The sequence below is a fragment of the Anomalospiza imberbis genome, chromosome 11, assembly GCF_031753505.1.
Source record: "Anomalospiza imberbis isolate Cuckoo-Finch-1a 21T00152 chromosome 11, ASM3175350v1, whole genome shotgun sequence".
In the NCBI taxonomy this organism is placed as follows: domain Eukaryota; kingdom Metazoa; phylum Chordata; class Aves; order Passeriformes; family Viduidae; genus Anomalospiza; species Anomalospiza imberbis.
The window spans coordinates 1,827,820-1,846,845 of NC_089691.1; the positions used below are offsets into that span (position 1 = coordinate 1,827,820).

At 45.7% G+C, this 19,026-nt stretch overlaps 1 protein-coding gene across 12 annotated transcripts in view; it reads left to right on the forward strand.

Annotated features, from left to right (window-relative positions):
• IQSEC1 (IQ motif and Sec7 domain ArfGEF 1) overlaps positions 1 to 19,026 on the forward strand; it is a 280,971-nt gene that overhangs the window by 117,433 nt on the left and 144,512 nt on the right. For 10 of the 12 annotated variants that reach the window (XR_011002916.1, XM_068201458.1, XM_068201470.1 and 7 more), the window contains one exon: positions 2,830 to 2,916. The exons of the other annotated variants lie outside the window; for them this stretch is intronic. Coding sequence is in view for 9 of the 10 variants with exons in the window: in XM_068201458.1 (XP_068057559.1) it covers positions 2,830 to 2,916 (87 nt within the window). In the remaining variant the exon portion in view is untranslated. The remainder of the gene's footprint in view (positions 1 to 2,829; positions 2,917 to 19,026) is intronic. 12 annotated transcript variants of the gene reach the window in all.

Below are 19,026 nucleotides of genomic sequence, written 5' to 3' on the forward strand. Positions count from 1 at the left end.
CTATTCTGAATTTCAGAGCACAGCCCAGAGCTCGTGTTTCCTCTGTCTGTGGTGGGACAAGGATCCTGTCTCAGGGTCCAGCCTGCTGTGTTGGACAGCAGCGACCTGGCGGCCCCTCGGTGCCAGCCTGCAGCTGAGCCCTGTCACCGGTGTCACCTCCTGCAGCCTGTGGCAGTGCAGGGACCTCCTCCACACCTTGGGCAGGTCCCAGCTGCTCTCACCAGGACGGGACTGCTGCATCCCCGCTGCACCTTGGAACTCGGGGCACGGGAGCTCCTGACCCCAGTGCTGTGCCACAGGTGTGTACAAACCATAACAAGAGCATTGGGAGAGTTTCCTTCTGTGAAAATTCACTTGTGGGGAATTCTGGAAGGAATTCGAGATGGGATCTGTGAGTTGTTTTTGATGATGTGGTTTATTTTTTTATCTTCTACATAGGCAGGAAGGGTGAGCTCAGCTCACATAGTTACAGCACAGTTCAGAAGATCACAAGACCCTTAGTTACAAGACCTTTTAAGGAATTATTGACTAATAAAACACTACTAACAATGATATTTATGTTTTTAACCCAGTCCTTAAATATTTCATCTTACAGACCCATACTACAATATAAACTTTCTCAACCAATCATGTTATAACACACAAACCTACAGTACTGCATTCTAAGCTCCTTATTTACCTCTGTAACTACTTTATTTTTTCTATATCTTAAACTCTAAAACTCTAAACTTTCCTTTACTTGACGTATCTCTACTTTAAACTATAAATCCACATTCTCACTTATAACACCTAAGTTTAGAAACCTTTTCCAAGGTCTCCAATCAAATCCTATATTTAATTCTAAACTTTAGTTCACAAACCCAAAATTCTACGAGTACCTTACATTTCAGATTCCAACACCTTCTTTACTGCTCAGGTTCTTTTGGAGCCCGGGAAGGTCAGAGCAGGACAGATTCAGGGAGCCTTGAGGGCAGAATGGTTTTGAAAGAGCCAGCAGCAAGATCTGTTCAAAAAGCTTTGTTGAGCAGAGCTGAATCCAGAGAGATTCCTTCATATTCTTTCATATTTCACTGGTTAATTCTCTGAAGAAAGAGAAATCTGTGTGGAAAAAGGACACTGTTGGGAATGGAATCTGGAGCACTCTCCTACTGAATTCCTCCATTTCCTTCTTTTGCTTCTGCTGGAAAAAACAGGTATCCCAAGGCAGGAGCAGGTTCCTCCGTGTGAGCAGTTCCGGTGCCCAGTGTGAGACTCGTGCCCCGCACTCACAGCCTGCTGCCCCAGGACTGAGTGGAGCAGCTCGTGTGGAACACTGTGTGGTTTTCCTGACAGAAAATCCAGCTTTGGCATGTCCTGGCTGCCCATCCATTTTTTCAGTGTTGTTCTCTATCTTTGTTTTGAATTTTTTGTCTTCCCAAGTGGTTTGAAGCTGCCCCCATGGGTACCAGTGCCCTGTGAGGTGTTAGCAGTGTACGTCCCACGCTGGGGAGGTGCCTTGTGTCTGGATTGAGCTGCATCTCCAAAAGCTCAAGTACTTTACAGGAGTTACCACCTTTAAACAGAAAATCCAACTGATCCTGGCCATGCAGTTGCTGACACAGTGTTGGCAGCAGGAATCAGAACAGGCTGACCTTGTCTTTTTTCCTAAGGATTAGTAACTTATTCCTTCCTGAACAAAGCCTGGCTTCTTTTTGCTTAACCACTCTGTTTGATCTCGTAAGAAAGTGACCTCACAGGATTCACTTTAAGCCTCAGGGATGCAGAAGAATCAAAATCAATCTTCTGAGACTTCTGTCAAAACACCAAGAGAAAGATGGGGGGGTATAAAGTGCATTTGTGTATACAAACACGCACACACGCTCCCTCTGTTAACTGTCAGGTTGGATCCTCACAAATTAAATGAGGATTTTCAATTTAATGGCTTCCTCTTCCACTCAAAGAGCTAGGAGATATTGATTATTTTTTTATGATTTCCTGGAAGAATTCTGTGTCCTGAGAAATTTGATTAGGTGGATTTATCATGGAGGACTTGCTGTGCTGAGCCTTGTTTAATGTTTCCTGGCACAAACACCAGGAATGCAGGGAGGAGTGCTGTGTGGTGCTTAAAGATTTTCCAAGCTTTCCTTCAAAGGTGGCCTCTTGTCTGGTTTTGTTTTAGTGAAACAGTACCAATCTAATGATCTGAGGCGCAGAAGCTCTTTGTGCTGTAAAGGATTTTTTTGATTTCTTTTTGTGCTTTGAACACATGAACAAATTGGAACAATTAAACTGCTATTGCACAGGTCTGAGTATTGCTTAAAACACGGGTGAAACGTGGGTTCTTTCACATTTTCAGGTGGTTTATTTTGCAATATGTTTGTCATTGCTGGGCTTAAAGAAAGCTTTGTATCCATGTCCATTGCATCCCTCCTCATTCAGAGCACTGTGCATTAATTCCATGAACAGAGAACAGCCTGACTGGTGCAGAGTAAGATGCAAGCCTGAAGCTTCATTTCCATAGGGATTTTAACCCTCAGTATTTGAGCTTTTGCCTTCCTTCCGCGTGGCAAGGCAAACCCAAGCCTTAAACTGGCCTTTGATCTTAATCCTGCAACAAACCTTTGATTGACTCTTCATTGCAACAGCTCCTCACCGTCATTTTGGTGTGTGCATTTCAAACCTGGGACTGTTCCCCTGTGTCCCCCCGGGATCCAGAATTGACAGCTGTGCCTCAAATTTCAGTCACCGTTCTCGTGAGTTTCCAATATTCCTGTCAGCACCTGCCTTCCCCTCAAGAGCCCCTTTCTCAACAGCTGGTGGTTTGACTTTGTGTTTTTCCTTGTGTCGTAGGTCTTTAAATACTCTGCACCAGTTTTGCTGTCCAGCTCCATTGTACCATTCCCAGCTAGCTGTCCCTGCCACACACTCAGAGTACAGGTAAGAGTAGACATGCTCCACCCACTGCTGCTGTTTGGAGACACAGCTGATGCTGCCATTTGACACGAGACAAGCAATAGTTGCTTAAGTTTTAAAAGGAAAAACAAAAAAAAGAATATTGGAATACACATCCGATATTTTTGACGTGTTGTAGGGTAGCTGTGAATAGAACCATCACTGCAGTGAGTCCTTCTCCCAGGCACTCTGGGATAACTCAGTAAAAGGAGTGTCATGTGCTTTAAGAGGCACATCCCCCTGGGCTTGCAGAGGTAGGGAGAAGGGAGGTGCAGGCTTAGCTCTCACATGACAAATACTGAAATATTTATATAATTTATGGAGGCTATTGAGGTTGTTCTGAGCAACACTTTTTTTCACCCCTGCCTCTTCCGTGCCAGTAGCTGAGGAATTCATCCATGTGTTTAACCCTCTGAAGGTTAAAGGCATGGACCTGCCCAGGGCTCAGCACTGCCTTGGATTTGAGTGAAATAAGGGGGTTTGAAACACATCCAGGCCCTCAATGCCAAGCAGAGTCTGCCCTGAATACATCAAAAATACATGTTTTCCAGCTCATAATGCTTCTTTTAACATAGATGCCTTTACTGTCTATGTGTTCTCTTTGATCCAATGTGGAGAGCAGCAATTACATCCCATAGTACTATTTATTGTCAGTGCCAGTGTTTATTGTAACATCTTAGAGAAGCATCAGAGGGCAGCTAATCTAAGTCATTGGAAATGTGAAAACTGTTAAAAAACTGTGCATGCCATGGAAAATATTGTCTTGAATTTTTACTTCTGCTATTAGCAATCGACTTAGTGATAATTGCCAGCTCATGAATAATATTAATATCAAAATATTGGAAGCCTGGTGCTGAAAAATCACGGGTAATAAGGAAAGACAAAAGCAAACAATGAATCCTAAATCTGTAAATGCATAAACATATTTCTGGTTTGAATATTTCATCCCCTAGTTACCTCTAACCATGCATGCTTGGATTCACCCTGTTGGTTTGTGTTGCAGCATCTGTTTGTGTTTGGTTCTTTCCTCCCATCAGAGCACTTCGTTTATTTGGTGGTAGTGAGTCCATAGTTGAGTTGTAAGACAGCTCAAATTCCTTTGGTGAGGAGCAGGGCCTGAAAACTCTTAGATTCCCTGCTTGCTTTCCTAGTGAGGCTTTTAGTTTTTCTATGTCCTTAATGATAGTGCTTTAATTTTAAGGATCTTCCTGTTGGGATGTTGATGGGAAAACCAGCTGTTCCTTGAACGTCTCAGTGTCTTGCTCCTCGTAGGGTGTCATTTTTATCAGTGATATTTCTTCTGGAATTAAAGCTTAGAGCAGCTTAACTTCGTGCTTGAAAAATCTGAATTTCTTCAGAATTTTTTGTGCAGTGAGGACAGGAGTTCCCTGCTCTGGGCGTGTAAAGCCTGTGCAGCTTCAGAGTGCCCAAGCCTGTGCTGTGGGACCTTCAGTTCAGGACCGGGGGGTGGGAAGGAGCTCATCCCTGGCCTTGTTTGCTCTCAAGGAAATTCGGGCTCAGGGGAGACCTTGTGGCTCTGCACAACTCCCTGACAGGAGGGGACATCCAGGGGAAATGGGGCTCTGCTCCAGGGAACAGGGGCAGGAGGAGAGGGAACGGCCCCAGGCTGGGCCAGGGGAGGCTCAGGGTGACATCAGGGAAGATTCTTCACTCAGAGCTGTCAAACCCTGGCACAGGGTGCCCAGAGCAGCTGTGGCTGCCCCTGGATCCCTGGAAGTGTCCAAGGCCAGGCTGGACAGGGCTTGGAGGGACAGTGGAAGGTGTCCCTGCCCGTGGCTTTGAGGTCCTTCCAACCCAGACCAGTCTGGGGTTCTGTGAACAGGGAGAATATGGAAAAGCTGCAGCCAAGTCTCTCCCAGGGACAAGAGGAAACCAAACCAAGTTGCAGTAAGGAAAATTCCAATTAGATGCAAGGTAGGGAGAGAGGGAATTTCACCATGAGCTTGGTCAAACGTTAGATCAGAGGCCAGCAGAGGACGTGGGGTCTCTGTCCTCAGCCATGCTCAGGTCAGTGGGACACCACTGGCTGTACCTGCTCTGAGCAGGGTCTGCACTGTCCACACCTCCTAATACAAATTACCCTTCACCCCACAGCACTCTGCTCTTGGGAAGGATAAAAAGGGCTGCAAACCAGAATATTTCAGTCCATAGAATTTAATTTCAAGTTAGCCAGCGATGTTGGTGCTGTCCCTGCTGACAGATGTGCTGCTGTGCTGGAGCCAGGCTGTTAGCCTCATGGCAGGAATTGTTTTGGTTTGCCCATAATTTCAATTTCTGAGGTTGTTATATCCAAACTGCCATCCCCACAACTGTAATCTCTTGAGTCAAGTGCAAATGATGCACCTGTTTTTGTGCAGGACCTGTACATGGGGATCCCATTGCTGTGAATGAAAATGAGCTGCTAGAGCTCTAACAGGATTGGACTTTGCATTACTACACACACATGATGGTAATAAATTTAGCTTTTCATCTTCCCATTTATCAATTTATAAATAGAAATCATTAGAAACAAAACTAACAGACGTGGATGCTTTGGTCTGGCTTCAGTTTTGAGGCTTTATTTAGAAAATACACAGAGGGATTAATTTTGTAGCCCAGAATTAAAAATTAAATTTGCTCTGAAAGAAGCAATTAATGAATGCACTACAGTGAAATCTGGAGCATCTCTGATTTGCTGTTAGTTAATTGCTGGATGTTTTATTCACTCCAGCAGTTTTATTTCTAGTCGAGACGATCTTTGGCATCTGTTTTGAATCGTTAATAGGGAAATAATGCATTTTTAATAACTGCAGCTATTGCAGTAATCCCTCACTCATTTTACAATGCTCAAAAGAGACAGAAATATTACAAGTTATCTTGCATTCTCCTATTACAAGGGAAATCTTGGGCAGCCTGAGCATGCCGTGTCCTTCCAGCTAGATACTTGTCTGGGTTCCAGGTAGCCCATATGCCTCCTCTGCTTGCTCTTTTTGGGTTATTTCTGTTTGGGAATTAAAAAATAGACCAGCAATGTCTGCAGCTTGGCTTCTCTGACTCCCTTCCCTTTCCTGCCTCCCGAGCAGAGCCTTGAAAACAACGGCCTCTGGTTGGAAGCTGCAGGTTCCAGGAGCTGCTCTGGGTTTGTTAGAGATCACTGGAATGCAGATTTTATATCTGGTGTGAAGAGCAAAGTAAAGGAAGTGTGGGACACCCGGAGAGGCTTCCAAAACAGGAATCCAGGCAGTCCTGTACTTCAGCTGCTGAGCCTCTGGCTTGATCCAGCTGCATCACCATCTCAGAGGCCTCACAGCTGGAATTGAGCAAAGCCCAGAGCTAAAATGGCATCTGGGGAAAGGGAATTTAATCAGCTCTGTGTCCTGTCTGAGGAAGTTTGTTCCCAGCATTTTCTAATCGTGCTTTCTATGGCTTTAAACTGACAGAGAGTAGGTTTAGAATAGATATGGGCAGGAAATTCCTTCCTGTGAGGGTGGGCAGGCCCTGGCACAGGTGCCCAGAGCAGCTGGGGCTGCCCCTGGATCCCTGGCAGTGCCCAAGGCCAGGTTGGACCCTGGGGCTTGGAGTAGCCTGGGACAGTGGAAGGTGTCCCTGCCCTGGCAGGGGTGGCACTGGATGGGCTTTGAGGTCCCTTCCCCCCCAAATCAGTCTGGGGTTCTGTGACACATCTTTAGACAAACTTCAGTCAGACCCTCAGCCCATCTGTGCAGGAACCTCACACAGAGCAAAATCCCATGTACAGAAGTGCCCATGCTGGGGATACCCAGCCCTGTTCCCGTCTGCCTTCCCTGTGTGGCTATGGAATAGGCTGATGGATGCAAACTGCAGCTGTGGACAGATTTGCTTACCACTAATGTCTGAGCATCTTTCCATCTGATGTGTTTTTTCATAACTGTGACTTCCTCGTTCTGATTTGCATGAAATGTTGGCTGTCACTCATTCCTGTCTCCATCCACTCTACCTTCCATCCTTCTAATCTCAAATTAGATGCCCTTATCATGTCCAAAGACCATTTTTTAAATCGTGAAGCTAGAGATTTTTCTTTTCTTTTTTTTTTTCCCCAGTGGGACCTGTGAAAACAAAATGATAATGCAAAGGATGTTATAGTACCAAAGAAATCCCATCATTTTCTTGCAGTCTCTGCCTGCTTAATGTTTAATCAGCACCTCTGGGAGGTAAAACCATCATTCTGAAAATACTGTACTTTTAATGTGGAATCTTTGTTTCACCAGGTAATGTTGGCTTACATGCAACAAACCACTGTGTGGACAATGATAGAAGGATTTATTGTGCTATTTCTTTCTGTCTGAGCCCCTGGGAGGCTTTGGAGCTGCTTTGCCACCATAACTGGTTAACACAGAGGCTCCCCTGCAATGATGCTGAGCTTTCAGATGCTTCCATCATGTATTGGAGTGGTTTGGTTTTCCTTAACTCTTCTCAAGAGCACAGCGGGAATTTTTGCACACTAGCACAGCCAGGGAAAACTGGGAAACAGCCTATACCCCTAAAACAAAAAAATATCTCTTTATAGATAAATGTCCTTTGCAACTCTCAGTTTATTTTTTCCCACTGCTGGGCACTGTTCTCTTCCCTGAGACACAAAGTAAATACTTCTTGTGTCCTCCCCACAAACACCTCCAGAGACATTCCACACCGTGCAGCAGAATCCCTGGCCCTGTGGTAGCTTCCAGTCAGTGCTTAGTCCCAGGTAAGGACATATCTGAAGGAGCTGCACTTCAGAATTCTTTTTAGTATTGATATGGCATTTCTTATATAATATTCTTTGACATTTTCCACCAAAAAAAAAATGTTGAATAGGGATCTAATTTCTAACTGCAATTGCTTAGCTGTACACCTCAGCATGTTTAAGCACTCTCTAGAATATGCAGAGATATAAAAGCTTGGTGGTATTTTAATTTTCAAACTGAGCAAAGGAGCAAGAGCAGCATGGCCCAGACCAGCAGCACGCTGCCCAGAGAGGCAGGATGCAGATGGACAGAGCAAACCAGATCCAAACTGTGACCAAATCCTGCCCCAAGTCAGTGTGAGGTTCAGCTGATTACATAAGGCGTCTGTGCTCACACCCTATGGCAAAGGAAAGCTGGCATAATTAGAGTAATACTGGTAATTTTCCACTTGATGCCTACGTGATGCAGGGAGTGCAAATGGTGGATTGTGCTCCTGAGCACAGTCAGGAGAACTGGCAGAACAGCCTGAAATTTGGTTTGGGATTTTCTTGTTTTTCTTCCTTCATTGTGTTCCTTTCCATCCTCCTCCTTTAGCCTGTTCTTTACTTTAAAGGAAATGGCCCCTCGTGGTTGTGTCACTGGTTCAGAAGTGGCTGGAGCCTCCTGCCAGGCCAGCATCTCCTTCCCTGCCATAAAGCACTTCTAGCATTACAGATGTGGGTATTCCAAACTGCTCCTGCCTCGTGGCACCATTCATGATGCTGGCAAGTCGTCCTGGAGACAGAGCTCTTCCTTGCCCCTTGGGAGGGAGGGGGGTGGAGAGCAGACCTGGTCATCGCCAGGATTTCTGTGTGTGAGCCTCCCTCAGAAGGGGGATGCATCTGTTCTGCCTTTCCAGCAGAATGTGGGCAGTGAAAATACCTGTGGGAAGTTCTGAGCATGTTAAAAATAAAGGGACCGTGGCCACATTAGGCTGGGTATGTAAATGACAACCTAATGTAATTTTTTTTTCTGATGGGAATAACAGTAGTGGCCCTTACAAAGCAGTGTTCTTCTCAGAGTTTAAGTCCTCAGCATTGGCCTTGGCTCGTTGGGCTGTTCTTCCCTTTGTGGAGAGTCATTTCTCTGAGATGGAAATGGGTTAACTGGGTGGTGCTTACAAACAACTCACAGTATTTGTGGATTTGAAAACAAAAGCAAACAGATTTCAAGCTGAATTTTCCTAATGCTGCTCCCTGTGATTCTCTTCCTCTGTCTCTTTTCTTTCTTGCCCCCCTCCTTGGCAGGGAAGATAATGTCCTGCACCAGTTCTGCTGTCCACCTTCGGGGTCTAGTAGCCCATCCTCAAGATGACAGCGCAGCTGGGCTCGCTGGTGCAGCCAGCGCTCCTCTCCTCTGCCCAGCCCATCTCCTCTCCTCCCTTTCTGTGTGCATGGACTGGCACTGCACGGATGCCGTGGGACCCCCGTGCTGCCAGTTTGAGCAATGCCTCCTCTCCAGGCCTCCCCACAGCTCTCTCCTCCTGCCCAGTGCTGAGGACACACGCCAGCTGTGAACAGATTCCTCCAGTGCACAGTTTATTTTGAGCTAAAATAAACGGTACCATAAGCCCTGAGGTGTAGTGTGAGTTTTGTTGCTGTCTGGATGTGGCTGTGTGGTGTGGTGGGCACAGCCCAAGGGGATTTTTTCTCTCCCAGATGTGCGGTGGGAGGGCAGCTGTTGTGAGAATCTCTGTTGGGCTGTTTTAAGTCTGTTTCAAGGTTGGGAAACACCAGCATGGGATGTTTTATGGATGTTGCTGCTGGAGATGAACCCTTCTTCCCTTCCTTGGCGCTGGTTCTGAGGAGCCAGCACATTTCTGGTGTGGCAGGACGTCTCTCTCCATGCCTGCTTCCATCCTAAGCTGCTTTGAGCTCTGTCTTCTCCTTTCCTTGGCCTCTGTGCAAGGCTTGGATCAACCAAAGGTCCAGGTCACTGCTCACGTGCCTCTGTTGCCTCATCAATGAAAAGATTTCTCTCAAAGCTGTGGTTCAGTTGTCACTGAAGGAATGAACTTGCTGCTGCACAGCCCCATGGCTGCAGCTGGAGAAATAAGATTGTGCCCGTGGGTGTCCAGGTCCCCACTGCTCACAAGGCTCTTGGCTGGTTACACCTTTCCAGACACATCCTGTGGCTTTAAAATAACCAGAGAATTTCTGCTGCTTGGGTCTTCCAGACTCAACCAGTGCAAGCAGATATGCCAGGGAACAGAATTTCTCTGCAGTGGCATTTACTACCCTGAAAGTAGTGGGAAAGAAGGACTGGGAGAGGGGGAAAAATTCTTAAATCTGTAGTTGCTATCATGATGTAAAATATTGCTCCCCACTGTCTGGGGTTGTGTAAAGGCAGAGGTGGCTTGGTGCAGGGTGAAAAGCAGGTATTTATTTGTACTTGTGTGTGGCTTTGAGGATGGGATAAAAGCAGAATCGCCAGGATCAAGGAGGGAAGAACTGTGAAGGCAGCTTGAGGCTCTCTATCATCTTTACAATGTGCTTTTTTCTCCCCAAAGGAGTCTCCAGAAAACCAGAATACAGGTTATTTGCTCTTCTGTGAGGTTTGATCCAGTGTCTCTGTCCTTGCTGTGAAATGTTCCCTTGTGCTTGCCTTGGCTGTGACTGTGCAGTGCCCATGCCTGGGCAGGGATTTGCTGGCACAAGAATAATCTGCCTTCATGGTTTTTCAAGTATTTCTGCATCATTTCTGCTCACTGCTCACACTCTGTGGCTGCTGCTGTTCTTTGGTATTGAATGTTCTCAGTTTCACACGTCTTAATCACTTTTCATTACAATATAGAGGAAGAACACTCATTCCCACTGTAAAATTTCAAAATAATGTATGCAAAAAAATAGTGTAGTGGATGACTACAGTTGATTATATCCCTGGAATATATATCTGGAATTATATTCCCTGGAATATATCCCTCTGATGTTTACTGGGCAGGGCAAAACACTGAAATGTTTGAACACTGCTCACCATTTGGGTCTTTTACTCTACAATTAAGAGTTTCTCAGAGTTGCTTCCCAAAGATAGAAACAGTAGGGATGTCTGATATTTTGACTTGCTTATCTCCCTCCCAGATGTAAACAGTGATTACCACTCTCTCCTCAGTGCACTGAACTCTGGAGCACTGTAATTATTTCCTTGCAGAGGGGAAGGTTTGTCCAATCTTTCAACGAGTACCTTTTACCTATTTGTGCAAAGGAAAACAAAGAAGCAAGACTGATTTAACCCTGCAAATTAAACCCCCCAGCCTGAAGGACCAGCGTGTGATTATCCTGAAAGTGGCTGCAGTTAATGATGAGGCTCAGGAGAAAATGAAGGTAAAGCCTGACCAGTGTCATTGGCTGTCACAGGGCGCTGGCATGGGCTGTTTCTATCCAGTAGTTTTCCAATTAAGGGGAAATAGGGTCATTAGGGGTTGCTGGGATTTGGAACAGTTTGAGTTTGTAGCTGTAGCACCCCTGAATTGTGACATTTTCCCTTCAGGAGCACACAGAGAACTGACCTTCCCTGGTGCAGTGGAAGGCAGAAATGAGGAGTAAACATTTTCCTCTTTGAATAAATCATGGCTGGCTGAATAAAACATGCTGTGCATCCCTGGGTTTAGCAGCAGAAGCTGGTAGGGGCTCTCTTAGCTAACCAGAGTTAGAAGTAGATGACCTAAAATGCTGCGTGCTATTATAAAACAGGGAAAGGTACCAGCAGAAAACTCCCCCTTCCTGGGTGAATTGCACTGTTTTTGTGAAGACTGTTTTACTGTGCATTTTGGGATGGAAGGCAAAGCAGAAATGGCATTTTTCTTATTTTTTTTCTTATTTTCTCCTTCCGTGAACTGAGATGGCTTCAAAAAAAGCTGTTGCTTTGAGGGAGTTCAGATGGGGAATTTCACCTTCAGCACCTTTAGGCACTTGCACCGTTTAGGATCAGGCTGGTTTGGTTTTCTTCGGGAGTGTGAAGTTCTCCTGTGCAAACATATTCAGCTCTTACGTGGTTTTGCCTGAAATAGGTGGATGAGACTCCAGCTTTGCAGAGCAGCCACTGCCTTGCTGTTATTTTCTGCACTTGTATTATTTTCTCTCCTTTAACAACTGTGGGAAGCCCCTAACACAGCTCAGAGGGCTGTGTGGACACTCTGGGCTGGAATGGCATGGATTTTTGTGCACCACTAGATGGAGCAAAAAAAAAAAAGCCCAAACCAAACCAGATAAAATGAGAATAATTCATTTCCCAAAGCAGATTTTAACTAGCTGAAGGAAAATACTGTGTAATGTAGGAGAAGAAATTATCCCCTGAAAAATGCAGCAGGGTGTGGATCTCAGCATGGCTGCAGTCAAGGTTTTCAGATGCTCCCTTAGCCAAGCCAGCAGCTGCGATGGAACAGAGATTGCCAATCTCTGTCATGGAACAGACATTGCCACCGTTCCAGGCAGCTCAGGACTCGTGAGGAGTTTGAATTCTAAAGCAATTTATGGCCGAGGCAGCTCCTTCCTTGAGCAGTGCCCAGGATGGCAATGAATGGAACAGGATGATCAGGGATGGAATGAAGCAGCACTGGGACAGCACTTGAGGTCACTGGTGAGAGGTGGGGACTTGGGCTTCCCTCTTTGGAAAGGCTGAGCCCCCTCTGGAAGCCCCCGAGGCACAGTTCTGCAGGGGGAACATTTGCATTCTGGGATATTTGGTTGTCAAATGGCCCCTTTGACGTGCAGCACTAATTCCTTTTTCACCTCGAATACTGAAATGGAGTGGGGAGTTCTCAGAAAATCCAACCCCAAAAGCACACATCCCAGCGTCTGTGGGAGCACTCGCTGCTGTGAAAAACACCAATCACTTGTTTTTTAAAATCTTAAAAGTTTATTAGTAATAAAACAGTTATTAAAAATAGTAATAAAATTAGAGTAATAAAAATTTAGACAGTGAGGATTAGGACACTACGAGACAATAAAAAGCAAAGAATTACAGAAGTCCGGATGTTTTTGGGCACTGAGCTGCCAAAAACATGCCTTGTGAACAAAGGAATAGCCCTTAAAAGCAATAGCCTGTTGCATATTCATATATCTCATACATGATGCATAAGTTCCTTGCAAATTAAGAATTTTTCTGATTTTGGTCAACTTCTTCCCCTTAATCCTGGTGGTTCCATAAAGACGGAGAGAAGGTGGAAGAATGTTTGTCTTTTCTGATAAGGAGGCTGTAATTCTTTATGGGCCCTGTTGCTGTTATCTCCGTGCAAAGAGTTTCTTGATTACCTTATCCCTTTTCTTGAGCTAGTAAAAAAATATCTTACATTGCAGAGTTTCTATTTTAACATTATGTTATAACCTAGAACTATATTTAACATACTACTTAAAAAGGATTAGTATAGTATTACAAACTAACCCTCCATAATACATATACTATTCAATTTAATATTTGCGAAGAGACAATCATAAAACACGCATTTTTCACACTGCCTTTGTGTTGTGCCAGGATTGCATGCAGGTGCTGGTAGATTTTTTTTTTTTTAATTTTTTCTTTTTTTAAATTTTGCAATAATTGACAATTTCCTGGCGTGGGGGCTAGAGGGAGCTCCAATGCAGCCTTCCCGATGATTTCCCGGTAGATCGCTCCTGCCTGCCTTGCTCCGTGGAGCTGCAAAGGAGGGGGAAGCCAGCTCGGTGTACTTCTGCACCCTGCGACCACTGGAGATGGGATATGTATGGATATCTGTGGAGATGTGTATGGATATATATGCCAGGATGCCCTACAGTCATTTATATGTTTTATAACTCTTATCATAAATATTGTCTATACATTTTATAATTATTACCTTAACTAGGCTGTTCGATTGTGCCCCCACCTTTCTGGAGTGCAGTGCAGGATGTATTCTCCAGGGAAGGTTTGTGTTTAACAGCAGAGGAAAAGCCACAGGGGGTGTTTCACATCCCACTGTCACTGGTGGTTGTCCAGGGAGGGCTATGAGAACAGGACACACAGCAATACCTCTCCTAGGCTAGTTGGTTTTCAAATAAAGAAATTGATAACTAAAAAGTATGAAACAATATAGATTCTATAGATTTTGTTACTGCTAGATGAACATATCTGCTGAAAATCAGCAGAAAATCCAGGTTTATTATTCTGCATCTACTGAAGTAATTTAGAATAGTTAATGGTATCACATCTGTATTTCCAAGGTGTTTGGCATTCTGAACCTTTCTTCTCATTTTCTGGGACATGGTTTAGTGTCATGGGGGTGTTCAGCTGAAAGCTGGACTTAGGATCTTAAGAGGTCTTTTCCAACCTCAATGATTCCGTGGTTCAGGTGGGTTTCCCATTTTCTTTTAACTCCCCATACTGCAGCAGCTGCTTGGAGCTCGGAGGGTCTTGTCCAGGAGGGGCTGGGCTGAACAGCACTGGGGGTTCATCCCCCTTCTGTGGGTATTTATCCCATCCCTGGGTGTTTTGTCCCCATTCCCTCAGTGTTTATCCCATTCCCTGGGTAATTATCCCATTCCCTCGGTGTTTATCCCCATCCCCTGGGTGTTTTATCCCACTCCCTGGGTGTTTTATCCCATTCCCTGGGTGTTTTATCCCATTCCCTGGTTATTTATCCCATTCCCTCAGTGCTTATCCCATTCCCTGGGTGTTTATCCCCATTCCCTGGGTGTTTTATCCCACTCCCTGGGTGTTTATCCCCCTCTCTCCCCTTGCTCACACTTCTGGCAGAGGGAAGGGGCTCTGGGGTTCAGGACGAGCCCGGGGTCAGGGCAGGGAGCTCGGGGCCCCAGTTCCTCACTGGAATCAGGGATCCCTCCTTGTGCTGAGCTGTCACAGGTGGATGGATGAGGAGAGGCAGAACTGCACCGAGTCCATCCACGAGGAGATATGCCATTAATGACTTCAGGGAGAGTTTTTCTGGCCATGTCTGGATTCTCTCCAGCCTCCTGCTCCCAGCTATGAGCCGACCTTCTGTGCCCCAGCCCCGCCACCATCCGGCTTCCTGGCCGTGACCCGGAGCTGTCCAGGCACTGACCCTCCAAAGAGACCCTGGGGACCTTCTTGGGGATGGGAGGGACTCCTCAGAGCCAGTCAGTTTTGGTTTCAGCAGCAGAACGCTGCAGAGTGAGGAGGAGAGAGTAACTGTACAGCTGATGTGGAATGAAACAGAATCACAGCATGGGCTGGGCTGGAAGGGACCTGAAAAATCATCCTCTGCCATGGGCAGGGACACCTTCCCTAGAGCAGGTTGCTCAGGCCCCACCCAAAATATTTTGGTTCCATAGTGAATGCGAGGCAAACATTTGGTGTTAAAGTTTCTGTGAAATAAATGTGCTGATATGGGAGGGTTCCACAGACCCTGATACTGAGGGAGCTGGCGGTGTCCAGCCTGGAGAAAAGGAGACTCAAGGGTGGCCTTATCACTCTACAACTTCCTGAAAGGTGGCTGTGCTCAGGTGGGGTTGGGCTCTTTCTCCAGGCAGCAACTGACAGAACCAGAGGACACAGCCTCAAGCTGCACCAAGGGAAATATAGGTTGGACGTTAGGAAAAGGTTTTTCACGGAAAGAGTGATAAAGTACTGGCATGGCCTGCCCGGGGAGGTGGTGGAGTCACCGTCCCTGGACGTGTTTAAAAAAACACTGGATGTGGCACTCGGTGCCATGATTTAGTTCAAGTACTGGGACATGGGTTGGACTCGATGATCTTGAAGGTCTCTTCCAGCATGGTCATTCTGTGAATTCTGTGAATTCTGATAAGCAAGGCCCCCTTGTTTGTACCCAGCTAACACCTTGATGTGCCATTCATGTTTTATCTCAGCCATTTCTGTAAAAAGCAGGTGTTGCTGTTTTCCCTTTAGACCTGAGTTTTGAGAAGATTTGAAAATAATTATCTTTATTTGCTAAACAAGCTGGGAAGATGGAATTTCAAATAACCAAAATCTGTTTCCTTTGATTTATGTTTATTTCCCATATTCAAGTGAAAATGTACAAAACAATATAGTGAAAATATGTCCCTTTCTAATTTCTAGTGCTTCAAGCAAGTCCTTCCTGTTCTGTACCCATTGAACTATATAGCTTTTTTATGTTATTTGTCTGCTCTTTGGCCTTTAATGAACTTTGGCTGATGCATTCCTAGAATAAATGCATAAAATCAACCCAATTTATGACCCGTTAATGTAAGCATTTTATCCTAAAGAAAGTATGTCACATCTCATTCACCTCTGAATTTTTTGTTCCAAGCCAATCACTGGAGCATTGCACACCTGAAAATGAGATAGCGTTGAAATCCATCTTGCTCTCTTCAATTAAATGCATTTTTACGGAGGATTCAATTAGTTGTAATTGCTGCTTTACGACACGCTTTTGCCAGGGGCTGGGGTGGAGAGATAATTAATCTCGATCAGGAAATGTTGCTCCAATCATTTTCCTCTGTCACCCAGCGAGGGCTGTTATTAATCAGGAGCTGTCTCCTGACACGGCGGCTCTGCCAGCGCCGTCCCTGCCGAGGCCGATGGCCCTGGCAAACCAGTTTGTGTGCTGGGGTCAGGGTGCTCTGATTAAAGCACTTCAATCCTTTGTTAGGGTGCAACTCAGCTCTGCCCACCACTCTCAGCAGTGCTGGAGGTGCCTTCAGCATCCAGCCTGGAGACAATACAAGGCAACACACGCCATTTCCAGAAGGCTTCAAACCCCGGTTTGATTCTAGCATGCATGCTTTTTCTACATTCTTCCAAAGCACATAAGTTTACTCATTGGTCACCAGAGGAAAGCCAAGTGCTTATTGGAATAGGCAGTTGCAGGTTTCTCTTATTTATCCTTCTTGCTTTCTTGGTTTCTATGTCAACGACTTTGGTAGAAAATTCTTTCAGGGGTAAACATGGATCCTCTTATCAAACTTCTCTCTGGCTCACAGAAGATGCTGTAAAACCTCTTCCACACTTTATAACTTTAGTATTGAGTCATATTTTAAAATTGTTCTTCCTTTTGATTTGAAGAAGCTCAGTGAAAGTTTTGTGTTTAATTTTATGCTGGATTCCAAGGCAGATGTCGACAGGATTTGTCCTTGGGTTGGGACAACTCCTCCCTTGGCAGAGGGAAGGAAACAGCCAGGGCTAAGGCAGGAAACAGCCACAGCTTTTAGAAGCTGAAAGCAACAAATAGCCATTATCAACTCATTTGATGTTTCTCATCAAAGACTGAAGGGTGATCAAAGAGCCCTGAAGGGAGGCAAAGGTTCAGGTGTGTAGTGGAGCAGCAGGAAGTCTGTGACTTCATTCCAGATGAGGCCAAAGGAATGCTGAGCTTGGCTTTCAAGGTTCATTTAGGGACCTGTCTTGGCCGCAGCACTGAGCCCCCTGCAGAAAGCCCACAGTTACCTCAGCCAGGAGCAGGACATTTGGGAGGCAGTTTTTGTTAGTGTCCATGTCAGATGCTTTACCTGTAACCTGGAGTGGGAAGACGTGGGGCTGTGAAGGTCAAAACTGGAGATGAAGTGGTGCCTCCTCCAGGCAGATGGGCAGGTTTCTGCCAGGTGTTTCTTCCATCTGATTCTCTGCTGTGGACAAGGGAAATGATGAAATGGTCTTTGAGTACAACTGAGGAATGGGGAAGACTCATTTAAAGCTTACTTTGACATTTCCCTTCCACTTTCTTTGTGTTTTGAGGGTTTTTCCAAAGAATTTCAGCACTCTGTTTGTGTGTGTGTGTGTGTATAAACACAGAGAATTTTCCAGGTAGGGCTGGCCTCCAAACACATCCGACTGTATCCAGAGGGCAGCCAGAACCTTTGGCTGCATCTGGGGCTGCACATCCTGATTTCTGGGTTTGCACTGAATCTGCGTAAGTTCTCGTGGGTGCAAAGGCAGCCTGAACTGTTCTACTGTAAATATTGGAACTTAGGATGAGTATGGGGAGCACTTGGGACCTCTTGAATTGTGTAAATCCCGTGGTCATTTTATTGTGGTTTCAACTGGCTGGCTCCTTTTAGTATCAAAATTCAGGGCAGTGAAAATTATTATTACTGTAAATTGACAAAAGTAAACTACCAGTTTACTCGCTGGAAAATCCTGTTTCCTTTCAGAGGAGCTGCTCTCTAGTTGCCCATCCCTTTCCCCGCACACACACCACCTTTTGTTGTTTGGCCACAGACCTGCTGACATAGCTCCAGTTGGGTTTGGGTTTGGATTCTGTGCTAGCTTGCTAATTGCATGTTATTTAACTTGGGTTTGTAAGCCTTTGCTTCCAGAAAGCAATGATGCTTTTAAAAAAATCTAACCCTGCATTCAGCCTGTAGGTTTGAGCACTGAAACATTGATAGTACTTGTGGAGTGATAAAGAAGTTGTTTTCTGTCTTTAAAAAGAAGCATCATAACCTCTGACAGACCGATAGAGTACACTAGAATTTAAGCCATTGAATCTGCTTATCTGAAATATCTCTGTCAATTTTCCTTTTGAGAAATGATGGGATTAAGATAATAAATGCAGCTTTGCTGAATAATAGGGAAGCAGTATATGGATTGTAGGTCTTTGAATGCACTTAGCAGCATGTGTAATTCTGGGCATTTCCTGGGAAACAAAAGAGAGATGCTCATTGATCCACAGAATCTTGTAACGTGCTGCTCCTGTGAAATGCTGGGTGAGCACAGAAGAGCAGCACTGGCATGCAGGGGAATATTCACGGATTGGGAGCGGATGTATGGAAACAGGTTGGCAGTCATGTGAATTCTGGACTGGCAATGCTGATGGTTCTGGAGAGCTGCAGGAACGAGTGGCTTTGTCATGGCAGGTGATGGATGAGCCCTGGCAGTGCAGGCTGGGCTCCTGCTGCCTGTGATCTCCTGTCCACCCCTTGTTCTGTCCCTGTGGGATGCAGAGTGCAGGGAGCTGCTCCAGCTGCAGACGTGCCCAGCTCCCTCTCTGAGCTGGGCACGTAGGGGCTGCTGATGGGAAGGTGAGAAACAAACCTTTGGCCTAAAATCCAGGGGGAAAGTGGAGTGGAATGTGTCCCTGAGCCAGCCCCGAGTGCCAGCAGGAGCTGTCACAGTGTGCTTAAACACACCTGCAGCACCTGCAGCAGCAGGAACAGGCTGAGTTTCAGGTGATGCTGTGGTGAGTCCGTGCCTGAGGATGTGATGTGATGTGATGTGGCCAGGCTGGGGTGTGTTCATTGTGTGCTCACCTTGGTGAGGTTTTTATTCTCCCCTGCATCACTTGCACAGAGCTGCTGGGAGCTGGTTTTGGAGGACAGTGATAGAGCTGGTGAAAGGACGTGTGAGATTCAAACACCTCCAGATCAGGGTTACTCTCCAGCCTTTGTGTTCTGTTGTTTGTCAGTGGGGTGATCTCCAATGCCATGGGAGGTTACCTGGAGGCCTG